Source organism: Capricornis sumatraensis, chromosome 19 (genome assembly GCF_032405125.1).
Source record: "Capricornis sumatraensis isolate serow.1 chromosome 19, serow.2, whole genome shotgun sequence".
Taxonomy (NCBI): Eukaryota; Metazoa; Chordata; class Mammalia; order Artiodactyla; family Bovidae; genus Capricornis; species Capricornis sumatraensis.
Window position 1 is genome coordinate 75580536 of NC_091087.1, and position 24972 is coordinate 75605507.

Here is a 24972-nt window from a genome sequence, read left to right on the forward strand (position 1 = left end):
AGCTGCTGAGCTTGAGGCAGCTTATTACACAGCAGCAGGAGGCTGATACACCCGGCAGAGGGCGAAGACTGGGAGCAAGATCTCCGCCCAGGTGCCCGTTGCCCCTGGTCCTGGAGGTCTTATGTGTTTCAGCCAAAGAAGCTCTTCTGGAACGGGGGGAGGTGGGGTGCGTGTTGTCCTTGCTGCTGCGTCCGGGTGTCCAGCACGGCCAGGCACGTGGGCGATGCCCAGCAGAACCTCAGTGAGGAGGAGTGACCCCACCTGCCCCAGGTCACGGAGCTTGCAGGGAGCAGGATGGGACAAGAGGCCAGGGCCTGGATGCAAAGATTCTTCTGGGAGCCTCTGCTGAGGAAGTTGTTTCCAGGAGACACTGAGGCTTCTTAGGCTTTTCTTAGGACATGTGCCGTTTCTGCCTAGTGCCTCCTTAGATGCGTGCTTCTGGCCAGGGAAGGAGAAGGGGTAACTTGGATGTGTGTGGCAAGGGTACCAGGACCTGGACATCAAGGAGGGCTTCCTGGGGGTGGTGCCCTGTGCCTGGAGGGGGAGCATCTGCTGGGTTAGAAGGGGTACGGAGCGGAGGGCGTCAGGCAGAGGCAACAGTGTGTCCTGGTCAGAATAGTGCGGATGTTCTGGGAAGTTGGGGAGAGGGGTGCTGTGTGTGTGTGTTGTGAGCCTCGCTGGGGCCGTGGGCTCGTCTGGAGGTGGAGGTGTTAGCCAGGACGTGGCCGGAGCCCCTGGCTGACCCCTGGGCTGTCTGGGGGAGAGTGGTGGCCCAGGCTCCGGGCAGTGGTCCACACTTGCCAGGGCCCTGGGACTGCTGCAGGCCTGAGCACCCAGCCCGACTCCCTCAAGGGCCAGAGCTCACCCGCAGCGCCCAGCCCCCGTCCTGCTCGGGGCCCAGCCCCCAGCAAGGAGCAGGGGTGAGGGGCCCTGGTGTTGGCTGCCAGCCCCTGAGCCCCCGCCTGCCCCGCCCGCAGCGCTCATCCCCGGGAGGGGCCTGGCCGCAGTTCTGAGGATGCTGCCCATGTTCCACGACGAGGAGCACGCTCGGGCCCGCGGCCTCCCTGAGGACACCCTGGTGCTGCCGTGAGTGGGCGCTCCCCTGGGTCCTGGGCACGGACGACAGCCAGCTGTCATGGGGTGGGGGCCACCCTGAGCCTGGCACCTGCCAGGCCGGCTTAGCTGTGGCTTCTCGGGGTGTCTGCAGTGGGCTGCTGGAGGGTGCCAGCCCCACTTTGGTGGCTTTAGAACTGACCACAGTCCCCTTTAAAGTCCCTCGGGGGAGGCAGGGGCTGGCCCCGGGGTCCCCCCCACGCCGCCCCCAGAAAGGTCCTGCTTCCCAGGTCGGGGCCCAGGCTGCCCGGTGCTCATCCCTGCTGGCCGCCAACCCCTCCTGCCAGTGGTCCTGCTCCCGGGGGCGTCCTGGTTCACTTCCTGCCATGGAGCAGCCCTTCCGGGGGACCACGGTCTTTGTTCCTGCAGCCTCAGGCGGAAGGGGGCGCTGTGGAGGTGCAGGGCCCGAGGCCACGGCCCTGGGTGCCCAAGGCCACGGCCCTGGGTGCCCGACTGGGCGGAGGGGACGGGGCCGCTGACGGAGGGGGTGCTGACTGCGAGCCTGCCGTCCGCCCTCCTGCAGGCCGGCCGGCCCCGACCAGAGGGTCTTCTACACAGTGCTGGAGTGCCAGCCCCTCTTTGACTCCAGTGATATGACCATCACCGAGTGGGTGCAGATTGCCCAGATCATCGAGGTGACCAGGGAGTGCGGGGAGGGCTGGGGGGAGCGGTGTGGGGGGCGCCCACCTCAGCAGCACGGCGCCCGCGACCCTCTCTCCTGCACCCTGGAGGGGGCGCAGCGAGGCCCATGCCCACCTGTCCAGTGAGGAAATGCCACAGGTGGCTGTCTCGCTTTGAAAACTTAGCTTGTCCCAGTCCGTGTCCTGGGCGGAAACATGGGACACTTCTGCAGACTGACAACTCCATGCCTGGCCCACCCCGCTCTGTCTGCCCCAAGCCCACCCTGGAGTGCAGTCCTAGTGGGATTAGGGCTCGTGGTTTAGAGCCCCGAGCGGATGTCTTACCTGCAGCCAGAGCGCCCCGTCCCCATCAGCTCTCCTCTCCATCCCCCCACCCCACCAGCACTGGCCCCAGCTACTGCCTCCCGGGGTGGCGGCCCTCCCGGCTCGTTTCTCACCTTCCCCCCTTAAGGAAACCCCGCTCCCCAGAGAGAGGCTTGTCCCTGAGGCACCCTTCCTGGCAGCCAGGGGCTGGCCCTGCCTCTGGCTGTCTGCAGCTGTGTCTGGGGCAGTCTCCCTGGTCTCCGGCCAGCGGCACCCACAGTTGGGGCCTGACGGCTTTTCTGAGCACCTAGGACTGCTGTTCAGTTCAGTTCAGTCGCTCAGTCGTGTCCGACTCTTTGTGACCCCGTGAACCGCCGCACGCCAGGCCTCCCTGTCCCTCACCAACTCCTGGAGTTTACTCAAACCCATGTCCATTGAGTCGGTGATGCCATCCAGCCAATCTCATCCTCTGTCATCCCCTTCTCCTCCCGCCTTCAATCTTTCCCAGCATCAGGGTCTTTTCCAATGAGTCAGTTCTTCGCATCAGGTGGGCAAAGTGTTAGAGCTTCAGCTTCAGCATCAGTCCCTCCAGTGAATGTTCAGGACTGATTTCCTTAAGGAGGGACTGGTTGGATATCCTTGCAGTCCAAGGGACTCTCAAGAGTCTTCTCCAACCACAGTTCAAAAGCATCAATTCTTCGTCCTGCTATCCAGCCATGCGCAATTTCCAGGTGTGGCCGGCAGAGGGCGGCCCAGTCCACCACGTGTCTCTGCTCCCATGCAGCTCAGAGCCGCGCCTGGCTTGGTCTCTCGATGGGCTTCAAGAGAGGTCCTGGGCCCCATGGTTCCTCACAACCACAGCCCAGGCCAACTGCCCCCTGAGGCCTTGGCTGATCCCACGGAGGCGGTGGCTGGGGGTTGTCCCTGCAGAGCTGGCCTGCATGCCAGGGGGGGCCTTCTGACTCCCTGGAGGGGCCGTCCCCGTGCCTGCTGCCCGCACCCTGCCCACCTCTGACATCTCGTCTTCCAGTGCGGGCTATGCCTCGCCCCTGTTGCTTGTGTGCATGCCTGGCCTTCCCACTGGACGAGAGGCAGGTACGCTTCCTCGCCCTGCAGCCCCTGCTGCCCTCAGGGGCAGTGGTCATTCAGTAAGGGGCCCTCCAGAGCACTGAGCTGGGCCTGGTGCTGTCGTCCAGCTGACAGTGTGCTCAGGAGCCCAGGTCGGGCATTGTGGGAGGAATCTGCCCACCTCGGGATCAAAGTGCCTGGAGACCCCCGCCAAGATCTCTCAGGGCCAAGGGGTGTCACTGGGAGACCCCTGGGGGTTCAGGGGAGGAGGCTGTCCTGGAAGAGAGCAGAGCACAGGGGCAGGGGCTCCGTTCCCTGCGGGGCTCCCTGGCTGGCAGTGACCAGGGCCCGCCTGCGCATCCCTGAGTTCTGCCCGCCGTGTGTGGGGGCACCAGCCCTTGCTCCCAGGAGCTGGGCCGCCTGAGCTGGCCGCCGCCCCTGCAGAGCCACTACGCGCGGTACGACGGCTTTGTGGTCATCCACGGCACCGACACCATGGCCTTCGCTGCCTCCATGCTCTCCTTTGTGCTGGAGAACCTGCAGAAAACCGTCATCCTCACCGGGGCCCAGGTACCTCCCCGGGCGCCCGCTGGGCAGAGGCTGCATGGATCGGGGCCTTTCCCAGGCCACAGGGCCGCTGCGAGGGCAGGCGAGTCCCCGGCTCCGTGCCTGGTCCTGCGGGTCCTGTTGGTTCCGCTTGGCCAGTGCCCGATCAGCGCCCAGATCCTGCCCGCTGCCAGCCTGCGGCCCTGCTTTGTCCCTTCCTCCCTCCTCGCTGGCCCCGGTGGGACGTTCCTGCTATAACCAGGGCAGATGAGGCGCAGAGGTCGGGCAGCTGGCCCACGTCCATGGGCCTTATGAGCACCCAGGACAGCGGCTCAGCCCAGGGCGGTTCCATTGGAGGCCCAGGGGGACCCGTCCCCAGCCGACCCCTCTCCCCACGCCATGGCAGTCCAGCCCTTTTCCGCCTTCCTGGGTAGGAGTGGGGAGCTGGGTACAGATCAGTCACCCCTGGGGCATGGGCCCCACAGCAGATACGGGTGAGGTCTGTGACCTGGTGCTCGGAGGCCCCACCTGAAGCTGCTTGCCCTCGCCTGCACCTGCGGTCAGCCCCCGGCTCCCCTCTGCCTGCCTGGCCCAGGCACTGGCTTGGGCAGTGTGAGAGCCGGGCCTTGGTGCCCTGGGGGGCAGGGAGCTGGGCTGGGCAGCGACGGGTCCCAGGGCATTGTGCTCCCTGCAGCGTGAGGACTGGCTAGCACCCGGCGGGGGGCAGTGGGGTCTGGGGGGAGCAGAGGGGGCCAGGCCCGTGCGGGAGGAGCGCGGTCCGCAGGTGCTGCCCCCTAGCGGCAGTGCCCGGCGGCCCGCGCCTGCCCCGGCTTCTCCCCAGGTGCCCATCCACGCCCTGTGGAATGACGGCCGGGAGAACCTGCTGGGCGCCCTGCTGCTGGCCGGCCAGTACGTGATCCCCGAGGTACCGCCTTCCCCTGCGGGCGGGGCGGGGTCTGGGGTGCAGCGCGGGGTGGGGGCGGGCGCCTGCCCTGGGGGACGCAGGTGAGGGGGCGGCAGGGCTAAAGCTCCGAACGTGAGAAAATGGGCGAGCAGCATGCAGCGGGAGCCTGTGCCCGCGCCGCACCCCAGACACCTGCGGCTGGCGGCGCGGGGGGCTCTCCCGGGCTCTGCGTGTGTGATGTACACAAGTCTGACTTGTCCCAGCCGAGGACGTGGCGTGTATGTCCATCTTCATCACACACACGTGAACGTGCCTGTTTCCATAGAAGCAGGCCCTTCGGGGCGTGGTTTGGGGGCCCCCTCTGCCCCCTCTGCGCCTTGCCCTGTCGCGTGTTGGCACATCTCAGGGGAGGGGAGGAGCCCTGGGCCGGGCCCGCCGTGGAGAGGAGCTTCGCGGGCGCCATTCAGAGCCCCCGGCCCAGGAACGGCTCCGGAGTGGGGTGGGGGGTGCTGGTGGGTGAGGGGAAGCTGGGGGGCCGTCCGGGCTCCCCGGCGCTGAGCCGCGGCCCCCTCCCGCCCCGCAGGTCTGCCTGTTCTTCCAGAATCAGCTGTTTCGGGGCAACCGGGTGACCAAGGTGGACGCGCGCAGCTTCGCAGCCTTCTGCTCCCCCAGCCTGCCGCCTCTGGCCGCCGTGGGCGCTGACGTCACGAGTAAGCCCGCAGGGCCTGCAGCGGGGGCGCGGCTGCGGCGGGGCCTGTGGGCGGCCTGGGCGGGGGAGCGCGGCCCTCGACTCTGCGGAGAACCCGGGGGGCGGGGGGAGGCCGCTCAGTGCGGACGCCCCCAGGTCACCCCGGCTCAGAGCCAGGCCATGTGGGGGCCAGCCTCGCGGGTGCCCCGCCCCAGCCACGGGGCCCCAGGCTCAGGAGCCCCTCAGTGGCCTCGTGGGGACATGGCTCCGGTGGGGTGACCGCATCCTGGGGACTTTCAGGGGACCCGTTGCCCCAGCCCCTCTCCTGGAGCTGTCTGATGCCTCCAGCTGCGGGTGGGTCCTGAGATCTCCCCCTGAGGCCCCCACGCTTGCCCTGGGGAGGAGAGGATCTCTGCCAGGTGGCTGTGGGCCACAGAGGGCAGGGGCGGGGAGACCCTTGACACTGTGTGTCAGAACTGCACACCGAGAGGGAAGGGACACGCAGGGTGGTGTCACGGCCCGAGTCCTGAGTCCATTCCGGGGCCTTAGCCTGCACTTCCCTCCCCCTGCCCACCCACCCTGCTTGTCCACATGCCCTGGAGGTTGGGGAGGCCCAGAACACGTCTGTGTGTCTGAGATGTGTGTAGCATGGCCGGGATCTGGGGGTCAGGCAGAGGGCACGTGCTTGCTGAGGGTGAGAGTCAGGAAGGCTTCCTGGAGGAGGTGGCACATGGGCTGGTGCTGGTGGATGGATCCGCCTCCGGGCTGTGCTGAGTGGTGGCGCACAGACCCTCCTGCCTCGGTGCCAACCAGCTGAGGAAGGAAGAATGGGCACGAAGGTGGGGTGGCTGCTGTACAGGCCTGCCTGCCCCGTGGGGCTGAGGCTGGGGCTGGCCCCTCACTCCTGGTCTGAGGCTCAGAGGGGAGCTTCCAGGACACGGCCTGCTAAAGGGTGCAGAGGAGTCCACCCTGGATCCCAGGCCCTGGCTGGGGCCACACCAAGCCCATGCTGGCCTCGAAGCACAGGGCGTGCTGGTGCAGTGGCTGGGCTGGTGAATGGCTGACGCTGGCCCTGAGGGGCGAGATGTGGAAACCCCACGCCTGTGAACCCGGGAGCAGCGTGTCCTCCGGCCCGGGGCAAGGGTGCCCATGTGGGGGCAAGGGCCCCAGGCAAGTCCCGGTACAGGAGCTGAGAAATGCCAGGCTTTGCCCAGGGCATGCCCGGCGGAGCCCCTCACTGCTTCCTGCTGCATTTCCCGGCCCTCTGTGAGGCCGGGGCTCGGGAGGGGCTGAGCTGTGCCAGGAGGGGAACACAGGGTGCTGCCCCCCATGCTGGTCCCAACACCCCTGCCAAGTGGCCACGGCACATGTGGTCACCTGGGTCTCCAGGAGCCCCAGGTCCTCCTCGGGAAGAAACCCGGGCCCTGGGGAGGGGGAGTCAGGCCTCCAGGCTCTGGCCAGTGGGCCCCCAGTGGCTGCAGGGGACTCGGAACCACCATCCTCCAGTGCACCGGGCTCGGCCGCGTCTGCCTGAGGCCACGGTCAGGACTGAGCGGGAGCCCACCTGGCCGCGATGGGCCTCACACAGCCTCCCTCCCCCTCGGCCCCTCTGCACGTGCCCGGCAGGCCCAAGTGGACGGACTCGGGGTCCCGTGGGCTCTCGGGATGGGCTAGTCACGTGGTGGGTGTGGGCCCTCTTTGTCTCCACAAACCCTCCTCTGCAGCCAGAACTCCTGGCTGCCTGGTCCTAAAATAAAGGACACCGCTCCTTGCTGCTGCTGCAGCCACGCTCCTTCTGAGCCCACCCCCAGCTCCCCCAACACTCAGCTCCCTCCTCTCCCACCCCCAGCTGCCCCCTCCTCCCAGCTCTCTGTGAAAGGGCAGCGTGTCTCTGGAATGTTCCTTGGTTTATTATCACATGACAGTTACTTTTCATTTGCAAAGATGGGCACAATAAAGGACAGAAATGGTATGGACCTAACAGAAGCAGAAGATATTAAGAGGTGGCAAGAATACACAGAAGAACTCTACAAAAAGACCTTCATGACCCAGATAATCACTAGAGCCAGACATCCTGGAATGTGAAGTCAAGTGCCTTAGGTAGCATTACTATCAACAAAGCTAGTAGAGGTGATGGAATTCCGGTTGAGCTATTTCAAATCCTGAAAGATGATGCTGTGAAAGTGCTGCATTCAATATGCCAGCAATTTTCGAAAATTCAGCAATGGCCACAGGACTGGAAAAGGTCAGTTTTCCTTCCAATCCCAAAGAAAGGCAATGCCAAAGAATGCTCAAACTACCACAGAATTGCACTCATCTCACACGCTAGTAAAGTGATGCTCAAAATTCTCCAGGCCAGGCTTCAGCAATACGTGAACCGTGAAATTCCTGATGTTCAAGCTGGTTTTAGAAAAGGCAGAGGAACCAGAGATCAAATTGCCAACATCCGCTGGATCATCGAAAAAGCAAGAGAGTTCCAGAAAAACATCTATTTCTGCTTTATTGACTATGCCAAAGCCTTTAACTGTGTGGACCACAAGAAACTGTGGAAAATTCTGAAAGAGATATATTACCAGACCACCTGACCTGCCTCTTGAGAAATCTGTATGCAGGTCAGGAAGCAGCAGTTAGAATTGGACATGGAACAACAGACTGGTTCCAAAGAGGAAAAGGAGTACGTCAAGGCTGTATATTGTCACCCTGCTTATTTAACTTCTATGCAGAGTACATCACGTGAAACGCCAGGCTGATTGAAGCATAAGCTGTAATCAAGATTGCCGGGAGAGATATCAATAACCTCAAATATGCACATGACTCCACCCTTATGGCAGAGATTGAAGAAGAACTAAAGAGCCTCTTGAAGAAAGTGAAAGAGGAGAGTGAAAAAGCTGGCTTAAAACTCAACATTCAAAACACAAGGATCATGGCATTCAGTCCCATCCCTGCATGGCAAACAGATGGAGAAACAATGGAAACAGTGTCAGACTTTATTTTTGGGGGCTCCAAAATCACTGCAGATGGTGACTGCAGCCATGAAATTAAAAGACGCTTGCTCCTTGGAAGGAAAGTTATGACCAACCTAGACAGCATATTAAAAAGCACAGATATTACTTTGCCAACAAAGGTCCATCTAGTCAAAGCTATGGTTTTTCTAGTAGTCATCTATGGATTGGAGAGTTGGACTATAAAGAAAGCTGAACACCGAAGAATTGATGCTTTTGAGCTGTGGTGTTGGGAGAAGACTCTTGAGGGTCCCTTGGACTGCAAGGAGATCCAACCAGTTAGTCCTAAAGGAGATCAGTCCTGAATATTCGTTGGAAGCACTGATGGTGAAGCTGAAGCTCCAATCCTTTGGCCGCCTGATGTGAAGAGCTGACTCATTGGAAAAGACGCTGATGCTGGGAAAGGCTGAAGGCAGGAGAAGGGGACGACAGAGGATGAGATGTTTGGTTGGCATCACCGACTCAATGGACATGAGTTTGAGCAAGCTCCGGGAGTAGTTGGTGATGGACAGGGAGGCCTGGAGTGCTGCGGTCTCTGGGGTCGCAAAGAGTCAGACACAACTGAGCGACTGAACTGACTGAGCATTCCTCTGGTGGGAACAAGCAGGAGGCAGGCAGGCTCACACCCGCCACAGCACGGGCTGTTGGAGGAGCCCCCATTCCCCTCTGAGTTCTGCACCTGACTCTGGGCAGCCTCTCAAGCCCCTTCCCCTCTCTGGGCCTGGTTTACCTGGGCTGGATGAAGGGGTCTCCTTGGCACCTGCTTCCTCAACAGCCTCCTGAGGGGTCTTGGCACCCACCCTCTGCCCGCTTGAGGGGCCAAGAGGATGGGACTCGGGCTCAATGCCATGCTCCTGAGGGTCAAAGGCCAGGCCTGCCGCCCGGACCCCCGCCTCTGTCACCCGCCCGTGGGTGCAGCAGGAGGGCTGGGAGTCTGGCGTGCAGTCCCTGCAGAGCCGCGGCCTCTAGGCCCACGGACAGCCTGAAGGCCTGGGGGTTCTCTGGGCGGCAGGCACTGACCCCCCAGGCACTGCCGCTCCATTCTCCTTGGGGCTTAGGAGCCAGAAACCTGCCCTGGGTGTGGGGAGCGGGCCGGGCTCACGTTACCCCTAAGACTTTGGGGTGAATGAGATGGAGTTTTTCCCAGAGGTGCGGGATCCTGAAGACTCATTCACGGACCTGCTGGGCTTGGGGCCCGGTGGGTGCTCTGCCAGGGGCCTGTGAGTCTGGCTGCTGCCCAGACTGCTCCTGGGGCCCCGTGCCCTGCCCTCTCACCGTTACAGCAGCCGTGCCCTCGCCTGGGAGGCCCTACCTCCGAGCTACACCCCGCCTCCCCTGCAGGGTCCTCCTGCCCCCTGGATCCCATCCCACCACTTGGCTGGCTCGGGCTGGGCTGCACCCATTGCCTGAGCGAGCTGAGGGAGGGTGGGGGAGGGGGCTTCAGAGGCGCCAGGGGCAGGCGGGGCCCGGCCGTGGCCCCAGACGGCCTGCAGTCGGCTCTTGGTCCATCTGTCCCTGCAGTCAACCGGGAGCTGGTGTGCAGAGTCCGCGGGCAGGGCCGGCTGGTGGTGCACAGCAGCATGGAGCGGAACGTGGGCCTGTTGCGCCTCTACCCTGGAATCCCCGCCTCCCTGGTAGGCCCCCCGCCTCCCTGGTGGCACCCCAGGGCTTCACTCCATGGGGGCTATTGGGCCGTCAGGGCAGGACCTTCATCGTCCGGCGTCATCCAGCGATGGGTCCCAGACTCCAGTCTGCTGGCTCCTGGGTAGCTGCCAGGAACAGGTGAGCTTTCACCTTTGGCTTCTGCCTGGAGAGGTGGAGAGAGCTGATGGCGGTTCTGATGAGGGCTGAAGGCTCTGGGAAGACTCGTCAGAGTCTCTTGGACAGCAAGGAGATCCAACCGGTACATCTTCAAGGAAGTCAGTCCTGAATATTCATTGGAAGGACTGATGCTGAAGCTGAAACTCCAATACCTTGGCCACCTGATGCGAAGAACTGACTCCTTGGCAAAGGCCCTGATGCTGGGAAAGATTGAAGGCGGGAGGAGAAGGGGATGATAGAGGATGAGATAGCTGAATGGCATCATTGACTCAATGGACATGAGTTTGAACAAGCTCCGGGAGTTGGTGAAGGACAGGGGGGCCTGGCGTGCTGCAGTCCATGAGGTCACAAAGAATTGGACACAGTTGAGCCACTGGGCTGAACTGAAGGTTCTGATGGGGACACAGCCAGGGGGGTGGACCCTTAGCACAGGCCAACAGCTCAGCCTCAGCGGTGCCCTGAGCTCAGTGTGTCCAGCTGCAGGGCCCGTCTCCTCCCGCTGGCTTGCTGGGAGCATCACCTGTCATGTGTCAGAGCTTCGGGCTGGATGGAGGGGCCAGGAGGGTGGTGGGCGGCCCAGCTGGGGTGGGGACCCTGCCCTCAGTGAGGCCCCTGACAGCCCTGTCTCATGTCCGGCTGGCTCCCTGTGACCTCTGACCTGTCTCCACAGTGTTCATGGCCCTAACACTCAGAAGGGGACAGGGGTCACTCAGGGAGGATGTGGAGGGGAGCAGTGTGGACAGTCCCCGCTGCCCAGGGGCCAGCCTGTTGGTCCCCGTGTTTGGTGGAAGCGAGTCCCCGCCCCCCACCCCCACAGGTCCGGGCCTTCCTGCAGCCCCCCATGAAGGGTGTGGTCATGGAGACCTTCGGCTCCGGGAACGGGCCCACCAAGCCCGACCTGCTTCAGGAGCTGCGGGCGGCGGCCGAGCGTGGCCTGGTCATCGTCAGCTGCACCCACTGCCTCCAGGGTGCCGTCACCTCCGATTACGGAGCCGGCGTGGTGGGCGCGCTGGGGGGGGTGCCTGGGGCGGGGGCAGGGGCGAGCCCTGGACGCCAGCCTCCTTCACGGTCCACCTGCGGCGCCCCTCCCCGCCCAGGCCTTGAGTGGTGCCGGGACAGTGCCGGGCTTCGACATGACGTCCGAGGCGGCACTGGCCAAGCTGTCCTACGTGCTGGGCCTGCCGGGGCTGAGCCTGGACAGCAGGAAGGAGGTGCGTGTGCCTCCGCGCCCCTCGGCTCGCGTGTGGTGGGTGGGCCCAGCCTGGGGGGGTGTGTGCCTGGGCTTTGCGGGGAGGCTAGAAGTGGCCCCCAAGACCCGTTACCTCCCCCAAACCCCACACCGCCCCACAACCCCACACTCTCTTGGGGAGCCCCACACCCCACACTTTCTCCGGGAGCCCCAGGTCCTCCCTGCTCTCAGGGTATCCCCACCCCGGTGCTTCCCCGGCTGGCCCCTTGCGCTGGGCAGAGGCCATCAGGGCCCAGGGAGACCCTGAGCTGGAGGCTGGAGGGTGGGCTGAGCTGCTGTGGGGACCTGGCTGGGTCAGGCTCTGGGCCCCAGCATGGAGCCTGATGGAGGCCTTTCACCCTCTCCTGGGGGCTGGGGGTGCCTGGCCCGCCCGGTGGGTCTGGACTGGGTCCAGGCCCTGGTGAGCTGCCCGCCTCTCTCTGTGTGCACCCCCTCTCCCCCACCCCGTGCACCCCAGCTGCTGGCCAGGGACCCGCGCGGGGAGATGACGCCGCCTGCTGCGGACGAGCCCCGGCCCTCTCTGCAGGGCAGAGTGCTGGGGCGCGGGATCACCCAGCTCCTCAGTCTGAGACAGGCGCAGCGTGGGTAGGGGCCCAAGGGGACGGGAGCGGAACACTCCCAGGCATAGCCTGCTTCTGGGCCGGCGGGGGGCGGGTGCAGGCAGGGCTCAGGGCGGCAGCCGAGAGGGCTGGCAGGGACTTGCGGGCGGGCATCCAGAGGGGGCTGGAAGGGGCTGGGCGGTCCAGAGGGGTTCTTGCAGTGTGTACGCAGCGTGCAGACCGTGGCCCTCGCCTGGCGGGGCAGCCCAGGACCGGCAGGGCCAGCTGGGGCAAGAGGGCGGTCTGCTCCAAATACTCCCTGGAGGAGGGGCCAGACCGGGGCCCCTTCCCTTCTTGGCCAGGGTGCCTGGGCCCGGGAAGGGGCTGAGGGCTGGCCTCTGGGCCTGGGTTGTGGGATTCAAGCTGAACCAGGCTCCCGGCAGTGACTGGGACCTCTTGGTGACCCCCCTCACCGCCCTGCTTCTGGGCAGTGTCCAGACCCGGTACGGGGGCACCCCATCTGGTTGCTGCCCCTGGGGCCCACCATGTGCCTCAGTGTCCCCCCTGTGGAGTGAGCGTGGGGACAGGCCTGTCCAGCAGGGCGGTGGGGGAATGGGCAGCCGCCACGTGTGTACGGCAGAGGCCTCGGGGAGGGGGCAGGGGTCCAAGGTGTTGCTGCCACCTCTGCAGGAGGCCGATGAGGTGTGGGACGCCCTGGTGCCCAGCCTGGCCTGTGCCGCGGCCTACACGGGTGACCTGGAGGCTCTGCAGGTGCTGGTAGAGCTGGTGAGTCTCTCGTCCACCCTTGGGGACCAGCCTGGCCACACAGGGCCCGGGGGTGGGCTGGATCTCTTTTCCTGGGGACTGCTCCCTTAATGCAGTTGACGGGGCCTCGTGACTCTGCCGGGGTGTCCCTTCCCCGTGGCCTTCCCTCGGTGGGTGATGGGCCCCTATGTCCCCCCAGGGCAGTGACCGGAGCCTGGAGGACTTCAGTGGCCAAACCCCACTGCACGCAGCCGCCCAGGCTGGCCAGGCTGGGGCCGTCACCATGCTGCTACAGAGAGGGCTGGACGTGAACGCCCGGGACAAGGGCGGCCTCAGCCCCCTGCTGCTGGCTGTGGGGGGCAGGTATTCGGCGGCGGGCACTGTGGTGGGGGTGCAGGCACGGGCACTTCCCGGGGCCAGGCCTGGACGGAGCTGCCTCCCGGGGGGCCTTCGGTGTGCCTGTGGTCACATGGCTTCCCCAGGCAGAGCCAGGGGGCACCGAAGACACCTGCTTCCTGGAGCCTTACCCCCTCCGGCCTGGGCCCTTGGTACCAGCAGTGACCCTGCCGGTCGTGGGCAGGGCCCAGACTGGGAGGACTGCTCGGGGCAGGGTGGTTAGGGAGGGCTTCCTGGAGGTGACCTCCGAGCTGAGCACGCCAGGTCCAGCAAGACCCTGGCAGCGAATTTCTGACAAGAAAAGCTTAAGAGGCCTCGTGTGTTCCCCGCACCCTCTGCCTGAGGGGCTGGGGCGAGGGCGGAGGGGGAAGCCCCCGCCCAGCACTGGGGCGGAGCAGGTTGCTGGCAGCTTACATAGTGCCAGGTGGGCAGGGTGGGCGCAGGCGCCCTAGGGAGTGGAGTCAGCATGCCTGATATTCGGGGCTGGTCCCCCAAGCTGGCCCTGTCTGACAAACCCTGGCTTTTTAAGGCAGGTCCCCAACCTGAGTGTTTCTGGGGCGGTTCCCCACCTCCCTCCACAGGTAGAGACCTGCAGAGCTGAGTCCTTACTGAGGACCTGGCGCCCTGGGCAGTGGGTTTGGGCACCTGATGCCCAGTTCCTTCTGAGGGTCGGAGGGCACGGGCCCCTCTGCAGCCAAGGCCAGAGGCTGGGGCCACCCGGAGAGGTCACCTGTGCTGCGGGGTGGCCCGTGGCAGGGCTGGCTGTGTGGGGATCAACACGAGCTGGGGGTCACCCCCAGGAGCCAGGGCCTCAAGCGCTGAGCCCGGCCCCTGGGGCAGGCAGCGGGCCAGCATGAGGGCGGAGGTGTGGGCATCTGGTGGGTGAACACGCACCCCGTGTCCTCTGCTGGGTGGGGGTCCCCTTGCCTCCACCCAGGCCTGCCTGGCCTCTCTCCGAGGGTCAGCCTCGCCTGCTCCGCTGGTCCGTGGGGACTTGCAGTGGCCGGCACGTGGGGGGCCTGGAGGCCACCTGGCCCCTCCCTCTAGGGGCTTAGGTCCCTCGGAGGCTGGGGACTTGCTGGGAAGACCGGTGAGCCGGGTGGCGCTGCCATGCCCTCCCCTCCCCCTGTCCAGCCGCCCAGAGCCGCGGCACGCACACACGCATGTGTGTGCACGCACGCATGTGTGCGCACGCACATGCTGCTGGACGCCTGTGTGAGTGTGTGTCTAGGAACTTTCCTTCCCAGTGTCTTTGCTGTTGGTGAGTCGCTCAGTTGTGTCCAACTCTTGGCGACCCCGTGGGCTGCACGCCCACCTTCCCTGTCCTTCATGCCTGCCCTGCTTAGTCTCCCCCTTCTGAGAGCTGAACTCCGTGTGGTGTCTGCAGCAGGCCCCGCACCCCTCCCCAGGGGCTCTCAGCCTGTGGGAACCTGGCTTGTTGCTGGGGATTTTCTGAGTCTCACGGAGAGTCCAAGCCACCAACCTCTTCAGGTTGGCCCTGGGCTGGGGCGCCTCGTAGCACCCCCTCCTTCCTGGGGGCATCAAAGGTTTTCAGAACAGGCCTGGCAGTGGGCAGAGGGGTGGGGTGCCTGTGGGGTGTGCCCGCGGCACCCAGGCCAGGCTGATTTGGCTGCAGACTCCAGGCTGCTCGTCCTGGGGCGTGGGTGGGTAGCACGGTGAGCTCACCCCATCCTGGCCCCACCCCCTCGTCCCGGCCGCTGTCACAACACCTCCCCCACCTCCCAAACCGGTCTCACCCCTTAGAGGGCCCTGCTGTGCCCCGAGGGGGGGCGGCCCCACCCTGGAAGGCTCTGGGCTGGCGGCGGGGGCCAAGCCTGTGGGACTCCCCCTCCTCCCCAGGCTCCCCAGAAGTGGGGTGACTGCAGTTGATGGTCCTTCCCCCGGCCCCGCTCTCTGTTCCCCCGCCTCGCCGAGCCTCACCCCCACCCCGCGAGCCCATGGAGGCTCACTCCGCACGCGGGGCTCAGTCCAGGTGCCCCTGGACGCCTGCGGTCATCTGGGCCCTGCTGCGGGCCAGCCTGTCCCCGCGTCCTCTGTTGGTATCTCCTCGCCACCCCACCCTCAAGGGCAGAGCGTGGGCCCAATGGACTCAGTCTTTGCCTGAGTGTGTGTGAGCTCCACAAGGGCAGTCCCCCAGGCTGGGCCTTCCCGGTGCCCACAGCTGTGCCCTCGGGTGGGCCTGGGCCTTGAGCTGCTTGGCCCGGGCTGAGCCCTAGCGTGGGTCTGGGTGCGTCTGGCGTGGGTGGGCTCCTGGTCCCGGCCTGCTGGCATCTGGCGGATGCTGCCTCGGGCAGGTGGTCACTCTGCTGTTTCTCACGGCAGGCATCGGGGTGTCATTGGGCTGCTGCGGGCAGCTGGGGCCTGCCTGTCTGCCCAGGAGCTGGAGGACTCAGGGACGGAGCTGTGCCGGTGAGGCTTGCAGGCACGCCTGTGCTTCCTGGGACATGGAGGGGCCTGGGGCTCCGAGGGGGAAACCAAGCTCTAGGGAGGGTGGGTGGGCTGTGGGGGGAGCTTCACACGGGGAGAGCCCGCCTTGCCCTCCGTCTGCACTAGCTGGGCCCTTGGAGCCCTTGGGGGTGAGGGGTGGGCAGGCGGCAGCCCAGGGTCTTCTATCCCCCAAGCCCTCCCTGTGGGGTGGCCTCCCCGGTGCCCCCCAGCTCCTCTCGTGTCCAGCCTGGGGCGCGGCAGGCCAGGCCCAAGGCCTTTAGGTTGGAAGTGAGGAGGGTCGTGGGGAAGGGGAGGTGAAGGCAGGAGAGGCCGGGGCACTGGCAGAAGCCAGGCTGGGGGCCTGGGAGCGGCACTGAAGTCAGAGCCTCCAGGGTAGGTGCCCGGGGTTGCATCTCAGGCTGAGTAGGCGGTGGCGGGGGGTGGCTGCCTGCTCACCAGGACGAGGGCCTGAAGCTCCAGCCCCCGGGTCCTCACCGGCCAGCCTCTCCCCCGCCCCCTGCCTGGGCTCCAGCGAGGTCTCACCCAGCCTGGGGGATCCCCATCCTGTACAGAGTGGGGCTCACAGACCCCACGGGTCCCCAGTCTCAGCCCCTCCTCCCTGGAGTTCAGTGTCCCCGATGGACATATCCTGCTGACTTTTCAACGGTGACAGGGCTTGGGGGGGAGTGTGACCCATGGTGACGGGACCCAGGCAGGAAGGGCTTGGCTCCGGAGGACTCCTGGGGTGACCCGGCTCAGGGCTGCACCCCGGGTGGGCCTCGACGGCTCCTCGATTGACAGCCGGGGAGGCAGGCGGAGGGCCAGTGACGGGTCCCACGGGAGCAGGTCATCCAACCTGAGCTGCTTGGTTGGCCTGAGGGGCCCTTGACAAGCTCCCCGAGAAGCGAGTGTGTGTGGGGACCAGCGCGAGAGGCCTGGGGCCAGGTCCGAGGGCTGCTGGTGGTGCGTCAGCGTGATTCACCTTAGAGACGACCCCGTGCCCTGTGGGGGCTGCTGCTGCGGGCTCCTGACTCAGAGGAAGTCCCGGGGGTCGGCCCTGCCCTCCCCGCAGCCAGCTGGCACCCCTGGTGTGGACCCCGCCCATGGCTCCTGGTCCCAGGCTCGGGGGGCGCCTCTGAGAGCAGGGGGAAGAGAGAGGGCCGCCCCTCGGTGCCCCCACCTCTCCAGAGTGGGCAGGCCCAGACCCGCTCCTGGCCAGCCCGCTGGTCCAGAGCCCCCCACCCAGGCCCCTGTGTGTCCCTCTTTCCACTACTGGGCTCCCTCTGACTTTCCTCCCGCCCCTGTGGGCCCCACCCGGGGAGAGCTATCTTGTGAAAGATGAAACTGGCAGGCGGTGCTCAGCCAGTGGGGTGTGTGTGCACGTGCACGTGTGTATGAGCACTCGTGTGTGTGTGTGTGTGTGTGTGTCCTTGACCTGAGTCACAGCCACTCCCACGGGTGACAGACACCAGAGGCCAGGCTGCTGGCCGGACCCGGGGACCCTGGTTGCTGCTGGGTCAGCTGTTCGGGGCTGGCTTTGCAAGAGAGCCTGTGGGCAGTTGGCCGGGCACCCAGGAGTCCCCGACAGCTCCCCCTCTTCCCCTCCCCCTCCCAGGCTGGCATCCAGGGCGGACTGCGAGGGCCTGCGGGCATGGGGGCAGGCGGGGGCCGACCCGAGGCAGCCCGGGTATGATGGGCACAGCGCGCTGCACGTCGTGAGTGCCCCTGGTGCCCTCTCTGGGACCACCTCCTGCAGGAAGCCCTCCCTGACTGTGCCACTGGCTCCGCCCTTCCCAAATGCCCAACCCCTGCCCTCCTTGTGGAGGCGCTCCATATGTGGGAACCGTGGGTTGGGGAGGGGGCTATCCCTTCTCCTGTCCCAGGTCCCCCCCCCACCATGGTCCAGAGCTGTGGGAACAAGGGGGGCATGGAGGAGACACGGGGTCCTCGATGCATGGGTGGGAGCGCACCCTGGTGGGGGGGTGGGGTTCAGGGCCAGCCTGCTGGTCTGATGGTCTGAGGCAGCGCCCCCAACACCCTGCACAGGCAGAGGCAGCTGGGAACCTGGAAGTGGTGGCCCTCCTGCAGAACCTTCGGGGTGGGGCTGGTGACCAGGCCCTGGGCCCAGTAAGTCCCCTACCCGCTGTGGTCAGGCGCTGGTGGGGACGGTGTCCTGCGGGCAGGGCAGGTCAAAGCCCCTCCTGTGGGCGGGGCTCACCCTGTGAGGGGAGCTGCAGTTTCTGGACGGAGGGCTTCCCAGAGGGATGGCCGAGCTCAGACCCACACTCCCTCTGGCCAGGCCACCCCACAGTGCAGCCGGCTGCAGCCCTGGAGGCCTGGCCATGACCAGGAAGCTCCCGAGCCTGGAAGGGCCCTGCTGGGCCCACCCCGCTCAACCTGCACCCGCCGGGACCCCAGCACCCACTGGGCTGGGTGGACTGGGCTCCCAGCTGGCTCCCCACCCCCACCCCGTCAGCTGGCCTTCTGGAAGTCTCTCCCTCTGGTTGGCTTTGCTCAGGTCCTTGGGTCCCTCCCTCATGAAAGGCTGGGCCCCACTGACAGGTGCCTGGGCTTGTCCATCTGCCCTGCCCCCATGCAGTACCTGGGCCTCCACTCCTTCTCCAGAGACCTCCCTTTTCCAGGAAGTGCTGCCTGCTGTCTAACCTGAAGCTCTCCTGCTGCGGTGTGAGCTGTTCCTTCCTGTTGAGACCTGCTGGAGGGACGGCGCTGCCCGGGCCCAACACCGCCCCCCCCTTCCGGCCCTGACCGTGCTGTGCACTCCCGGCCTCTGTCCCCTGCCCCCAACCCTGCTGCGCAAGCCGCTTCCCATTCTGTGTCCAGGACGCAGCCTGAAGGACGTCGCTGGGGATAGTGGCCATAAAGTCCCTCTGAGGACCGTTCTCCACCCCCAGCCTGGCTCCAGTGGGTCTGTCTGGGCCCGGGATGGAGGGGAGGTGTGTGGGGTGTCAGGCCTCCGGCTCTGCGTCAAAGGGCAGTGTTTTCGGCACCCTGGGGGCGAGGGAGGCACTGCGGATCCTGCCTGAGGAGGTGGCAGGGTGAGCGAGTATGCGCCCCGCTGGGGGTGGGCAGGCCGGGCCCTCTGCCCCACACAGCCTGTGCCCCGGGCCCTCCCCTCCCAGTCCTCGTCTGGAAGCGTGGGGTCACCCCTGCGGGCACAGCCCACCCGCATCGCTCTGCCAGGCGCTCCACGCGGAGGCTCTCTCTCTGGTCCTCCCGGGCCCTCCCACCTGGTTCTCACGGGGCTTCTGCCGCCCGCGGGCCCCGTGGCCACGCTCACTCCAGGCCCACCCCAGGGAGGCAGAGAGGGCAGCCTGGGCTGGTCCTCGCCATGACAGCCTGTGGGCCAGGCGGGGCGGGCCGTGGTGGGGTGTGGCTCTCTGAGGCCCGGCCGGGGCCGAAGTCAGGAGTCTGGACCTCAGGCCTCCTCTGGCCGTCTGTCTGGTGGGACAAGGACGCACCCTCGATCCTGGGCTGGCCTGAGGCCTCACTTCCCCACTCTAGCCCCCAAGCCCCTCCTGCTGAGCCTGAGGAACCGTGGAGGCCTCCCTGGCCTGCTCTAAGCACCCACATGGTCTGTGTGGGCCCTGGGCTAGGGGCTCAGGAAGCTGCTGGGCCCAGCCCGTGGGTATGTGCTCTGTAGATTTGGGGTAAAAGTGTGACCCCAAAGGGCTCTCCCTTGGCACCCACCACGCAGCCTTCTCCCGTCGGGGCTGGGCCGGGGGCGGCTCCACCCGCACCCCCAGGCTTCTCAGCCTGGTTCCCAGGCCCAGGCTGGCACCACGGCTGGCACCATTCCAGATCTCGCCCAGACACGGGTGTGCCTGAGCCTTGCACAACGAGGTGACACCACACGAGGAGTGTGGTGGGGCCCGGGGAGCCTCTGCCCCACACCCTGACGAAGGCCAGGGCGGGGCTTTGGAGGGCTTGGGGTCCCTGGAGTGCCCTGTGGGCTGGGACCCTCAGAAGGCTGGGGGGTGGGCGGCAGGACCACTGCACAAAAGCTTGGACTGCTGGAGGCCCCCTTCCATGTCCCAGGGCTGCTGGCGCTCGGCACTCAGCCGCTTGTTTGAAGCAGCCGCCGCTTTGCTTCCGAGGGGATGGGGATGGCTCAGAGCCTTTGCTTCTCTCAGGCCCCGCGGAGCTGGGCTGAGAGAGCTGTGGTTGGACCTGCATGGTTCCTCCGTTCCTGAGCAGGAACCGCCCTGCCCCCTAGAACTGCCCCCAGAGCCTGGGGTCCCAGGGGGAGCCGCTGTGTGGGCCTCTCGCCAGGTGGGTCACTGAGGGCCGGGGAGAGGCTTCTGCCTGCTGGAAGCTGCCCGCTGCCATCTGCACTCCCAGTCCTGTGGGACGAGGAGGTTGCCCTGAGGGTCACCTGCCTGGGGGTACCGACCCACCTTCCCGATTTACAGCAAGAAAGGAAGGCCCAGGCCTGTGCTCAGGATCCCAGGCTGGCACGTGGCAGAGCTGGGCTGTGAGCTTGCCTGGCACCTCTTGTGGGTGGTGGGAGGTGCAGGAGGGCGGGGTACCCGTGGGAGGTGCCCGGAGCCCCTCGGTCTGAGAGCCGCATGGCTCACGTCGGTGATTTCACTGGGTGGGGCTCCAGCTCCTGACAGCGCTTCCCCAGCCACCGCGATCTCAGCGTTATCGCTGGCCAACATCTCGCTCTCATTTAGGCCACTCTCCACATATGCCCGGCGTCTGCCATCCTAAAATCAGGCTCAGCAGGCAGGGAAGTGCCCCCTCCCCTTTGCGGCTCACACCTCAACACCTCCTGCCGCAGATGGGGGCCTCAGGCTGCCGCTTGTCACCGCTTCCTCCGCGCTCGTACCGGCCCCCTCTGCCGCTGAGGCAGGTGGACAGAGGGGTCCGCCCTGGACCGGGCTGGTCCCAAGCTCCTAGTCTGGGTCACACGCATGTCTGTGCCCCCCTGCCCCCAGGTTTCGCACACCCCACCCCGGTAATGACACTCAGGCCTGTGGACTCAGCAGAGACGCCAGGTGTGGAGTTCCAGCTGTGCTGTTTGACTTCTGAGAAGTCACGGCCTCTCTCTGAGCCTCAGTTTCCCCAGCTGCGAACGGGAACGGTGAAGCCTCTGCTGCTCCCTTCACAGGGCAGTGGGTAGGAAGACACACACACAGCCTGTGAGAACGCCTAGAGGGCCCGGCCCAGCTTGGTGTCTGTGTCCTGGCCTGGGGCTAGCCTGGGCTCCCGAGCCCAGAGGACAGTGTCCAGCTGGTAGCGTGGTCATGGGGGCTGCCCTGGACTCAGCTCAAAGAGGATGACCACCGCCTGCCTCCCACCCACCCTGAGAACTTCAGGGGTCACCTCTCGATTTTCTCTTTCCTAAAGCTTGAGCTCCCCCACTAGCCCCTGATTAGGGTTAGGGTTAGACAGCTCTGCTGTAAAGAAGTCTCTGGAGGCCGGCTGGTGGGCCCCCCAACCTCCCCAAGTGACTCAAGTGGCCAGGCCGGGGCGGAGCGGGGAGGGGGGCGGTGTGCCGGGAGGGGCCCAGGCTCTTGTCGGGTGTGGAGCAGAGCAGAGCGAGGACTGTGCACCCCCCATCCCCCGCACAGGGTGGGGTGTGTAGCGTCAGGATGAGGCCCCCCCCCCCCCGACGTGAGCTCGGAGGAGGGCGGGGCTCCAGGCTGCCCTCCCTACCCTCTGGGAGGAGACCCACGGGTCTGAGAACCAGGAACCTGCCTGCGCGTCCTCGCCGCCCTCTAGTTCCACTTTCCTTTCGTTCCCCTCCTCCCTCTCCCACGACGCTCCCTTTGAAGTGAGAGGGACACTGATGGGCGTGTCCAGCCCGGCCCTCCCGCCACCCCTGAGCCGACCCGGCCGGACTTCTGGCGGCTCCGGTCCTCACCTGGGGGCCAACTCTCTCCACCCTCCCCGCCGTGAGCCGGGCGCCCCGGGGCCCTGGCAGGACGGTGCCGCTGTGGTCCACCGCCGCCCCCCACCGGCCCGGGCGGAGAGCGGACCCCAGGAACGCCGGGGGCGCCGGGCGGGCCCGGGAGGCCGGTGAGTCAGGGCCACCCCCGCGTGGGCGCGCCGAGCAGGTACCCGCGCCGCAGACGACCAGCAGCGCGACCTGCGGGCCCAGGAGCCGCCCCGCCCGGAAAAACCGGTCGGGCCGGCGCGGCGCGAACGCATTCCGGCGGCGGGGGAGGGCGGCTGCCCCGCTTAAAAGGCGCCGCGGCGCTGGCCGCCGCCACACGGACGCACCGCCGGGCCTCGTGGAGGGGGCGCGCCGCCGGGACGGCTGGGCTCGCGGGGCTCGGCGGCCGCGGGCGGGCGCGGGGCTGGGTCCGGCGGCCGCGCTCGCCCGGCAGGTCGTGGCTCGGGACCGAGCTGCAGGGCGGCGGGGCTCCTGTCCACAGAGCGCGGCGGACGAGGATCGCGCGCTGGGTCCAGTGGTTCTTAACAGTTCAACAGTTCTGTAGCGCAATTGTGAAATGTTTAGGACCACTAGATCCGGCGGGCCTGGCGCCGGCGACAACGACGGGGCGCCCCACGCGCGGCCCGGGAGCGCCGGCTGGGGCAGGGCCGCGCCGGGACCGCCGAGGAGGAGCCCGCGGACCCGGCGCCGCGCACCTCGGGCCGGCCGTTCCCTGCGCGCCGCGCTCCGCACACCCCGAGGCCGGGCCCCGGGCCGACAGCCGCAGGAGGCGGCCGGGCGCGGCGGCGCCGAGCGCAGGGGACGGCCGGGCTGGGCTCGGGTGCAGGGCGCCAGGCCCACGCTCCTGGCGCGTTGCCGGCGCAGAGACGCCACCACCGCCCGCCAGTGCCCCGGGGGCTCCCGCCCTCTCGAAACTCCGCCGGCTTCCCAGCCCGGCCCTGGCGGTGGCCCTGCGGGAAGGAGGCGCGCTCCTCGCCTCGGGCCTCCCGGGAGTTGGTGATGCGGCGCCCTCGGGTTGGGGACAGAGCGTCGTGGGCTCGCAAGGGGAGAGCTGGAGCCTTCGCGTCGCGGGGGGCCGTGGGGGGCGAGCGCAGGGGCCGATGAGAGCGTGGGGAATGAATGAAGGACCCCGCCGAAGAACTCGGCCGCGCTGGGGCTGGGGGCAAGCTGGGAGCCCGCGGTCCAGGTAGAGGTCAGGCCCGCGGACTCGGTGGGCCGGCCCGCCCGCCCCCGCCCCCGCCCCCGCCCCCGCCCCCGCCCCCAAGGCCTCAGGCTCCGCTCTGCAGTGGGGCCCGGGGGCGCCGCCCGTGATCCCCGGGGCGGGGGCGCTGGGAGGGGCTCAGGGAAGTGCGGTCCATTCCCACCTCGCACCACGGGCGCCGCTGCTCCACCCCAGGGTGACTGACCTGCTCCGGAGCCTGCCTGGCTCGGGTCTGGCCACACCTTCTGGGGAGGAAAGGTTCTTGCCGCCCGGCCCCCTTGGAGGGGAAACGCCGCAGGGCGGCCTGGCTGCTGGGTCCCACAGGCCTGGGTTTGAGGCCAGCGGCGCACCGAGCTGCCAGGTAGCTTGCGGGCCAGTCACGGCTCATGAGTCTGGTGGTGGCTGGGGGGCGGTCGACCAGAGAGGCGGTGCGGAGGGAGAGAGTGGGCTGCGAAGGATGCGGCCCCAGCCCGGGCGGTGGACCCCTCGGAGGCCTGGGGGAGGGGGCCGTTTTCCCTGGAGGCTTGTCCACCTGCCAGAGGGCACCCCCTTTTGCCCGGCAGACTCCCCGTTGCAGCCGCCGCAGGGCCGGGCCGGGTGCCCCTGGCTCCAAGGGGCCCAGAGGGTTTGGGCCGCCGGCGTTGCTCTGGGGTGGTTTCCTTCCGCCATGCTCCTGGGCGGTCCATGCCACTCCCCAGCAGCCCAGGGACAGGCCCCCTCCGTGGGGCTCAGGTGAGGGGGTCCCCAGGCTTCCCCAGTCTGTGGCTTGGCATCATTTTGTACAATGTGAACATGTATGCATCGCAGATTGATGACAATAAACTTCTGTCCTAAAGCGTCCCCGTGTCCGGCCGTCCTCTCTCCCACGCTGCTCACTCATCTCAGCCTCCCCGTCTTCCTTCCAACCCGAGGAGGAGGAAGGGGGACAGTCCCCCTGGGCCTGTCTGCCAGCCTCCCCTTGCCTCAGAGACTGTGGTCTCTCATCCAGCCCCTCTCTTGCAGGGCCGGGGAGAAGGGCCACCTCCTGAAGCCTTCCCCTGCCCCCCTGCCCCACCTTCTGCCGCCTCAGGAGCAGGCTGGGAAGAGGACTTGGTCTTGGGGCCCCAGTTTCGGGTGCTTCCAGCTCACCCCATCCTGGCCTCCTGGCCGGAGGCTGCCATGCCCAGCCTGCCCGGGCTCCTGTTCCGGGGAGGGGCAAGCTCGGGGGGCTTAGGGGCTAAAGTGATGGAGGCCCCTCCTCTGCTGTCCCCTGCATCCCAGCCCAGACTGAGAGTCGGCCATGTGCAGCCTGTAGCTGTACAGCAAGTCTCAGCCCTGCTGCCCATGAGCCAGGGACCCTGGCACGCCCTCCTCCCCTCGGGAGCCCATTCCTTCCTCTTGCAGAGGGGAGTGCTGGTGCCCACCTCGCAGGGGCTCGCTGGAGGGGCCGTGCCTCGAGCGCTGATGCGGGCCAGTTAGACCTCATCCCAGGACTGGGAATACCTGGTTGGGGGGTGGCGCTGGGGAGGATACAGGTGGCAGTGGGGTGGGTCTCATCACAGGCCCCCTCAGCCCCTGGGCTTCCTGAGGACAGGCAGCTCCTCCTCCATGACAAGCCTGTCCTTGCTGACAGACAGGTTCCCCACCCGACTCCTGGGTCAGGCCTCTCCTCTCTGGCTGCTGTCTCTGGCAGGCGGTGCTCAGGGTCCCCAGGACCCATTCTCTTTAGCAGTGGAAACCCCTGGCTGCACACGTGGCCCCCTGAACTGCTAGTGGGGCGCTCTGGCCTGCCCCTACTTTTTCCCACTTCCAGTGGAACCAGCCCTCCATGGTGCTGAGCCCACCCTGGCCTTGCAGGCAGGACCACCCTGAGCCAGAGCAGAGCATCCTGGACGAGGCTGGCCAACCTCTCAAGGTTTGCCTGGGACTGTCCAGTTTTAACACTAGAAATCTCATGTTCTGGGAACCCTATTTGTCCTGGGCAAACTGGGACCTGACCACCCTACTCTGGACCGGCTCAGGGGACCCGCCGCCCTGGGTCCTTGGACCATGTATCAACTTTTCTTTCCCACAAAAAAAATTAACCTTTTGTCTTTTTAAAGCTGCAGTTCTTTTGGTCTCTATTAAAGTAGCTAAACCGGTCTTCTGAGTGAGTGGTTCTCCAGGTTGCTGTGTGGCTGTTGCCAGGAGGGCTGGTGAAGACCCCCAAACCAGGCTCAGAGGGGCGGGGTGGGCACCTCGTGTCACCCTGGCCAAGCCCCTAGCTGATCCTGATCCCGGCCCAAGGCTGAGAATCACCGGCGTAAGTGGTAGATCTCAGCAAGAGAAAAGAAGTGAGCGGAGACAGACCCCGTGACCTGTGGCTTTTGGTGATGTCCAGAGCCTCTAA

At 66.4% G+C, this 24972-nt stretch overlaps 1 protein-coding gene across 1 annotated transcript in view; it reads left to right on the top strand.

Annotated features, from left to right (window-relative positions):
• Window positions 1–18270, top strand: part of ASPG (asparaginase) — a 30053-nt gene extending 11783 nt beyond the window's left edge. Inside the window, exons 3-17 of the mRNA XM_068991001.1 lie at window positions 978–1086; window positions 1637–1748; window positions 3570–3695; window positions 4513–4596; window positions 5159–5285; window positions 9787–9899; window positions 10904–11086; window positions 11184–11297; window positions 11793–11909; window positions 12565–12660; window positions 12839–13002; window positions 15379–15465; window positions 17099–17198; window positions 17530–17610; window positions 18126–18270. Of these exons, the coding sequence (XP_068847102.1) occupies window positions 978–1086; window positions 1637–1748; window positions 3570–3695; window positions 4513–4596; window positions 5159–5285; window positions 9787–9899; window positions 10904–11086; window positions 11184–11297; window positions 11793–11909; window positions 12565–12660; window positions 12839–13002; window positions 15379–15465; window positions 17099–17198; window positions 17530–17610; window positions 18126–18146 (1634 nt within the window). The 3' untranslated portion in view covers window positions 18147–18270. The remainder of the gene's footprint in view (window positions 1–977; window positions 1087–1636; window positions 1749–3569; window positions 3696–4512; window positions 4597–5158; window positions 5286–9786; window positions 9900–10903; window positions 11087–11183; window positions 11298–11792; window positions 11910–12564; window positions 12661–12838; window positions 13003–15378; window positions 15466–17098; window positions 17199–17529; window positions 17611–18125) is intronic.
• Window positions 18271–24972: the final 6702 nt, after the last annotated feature.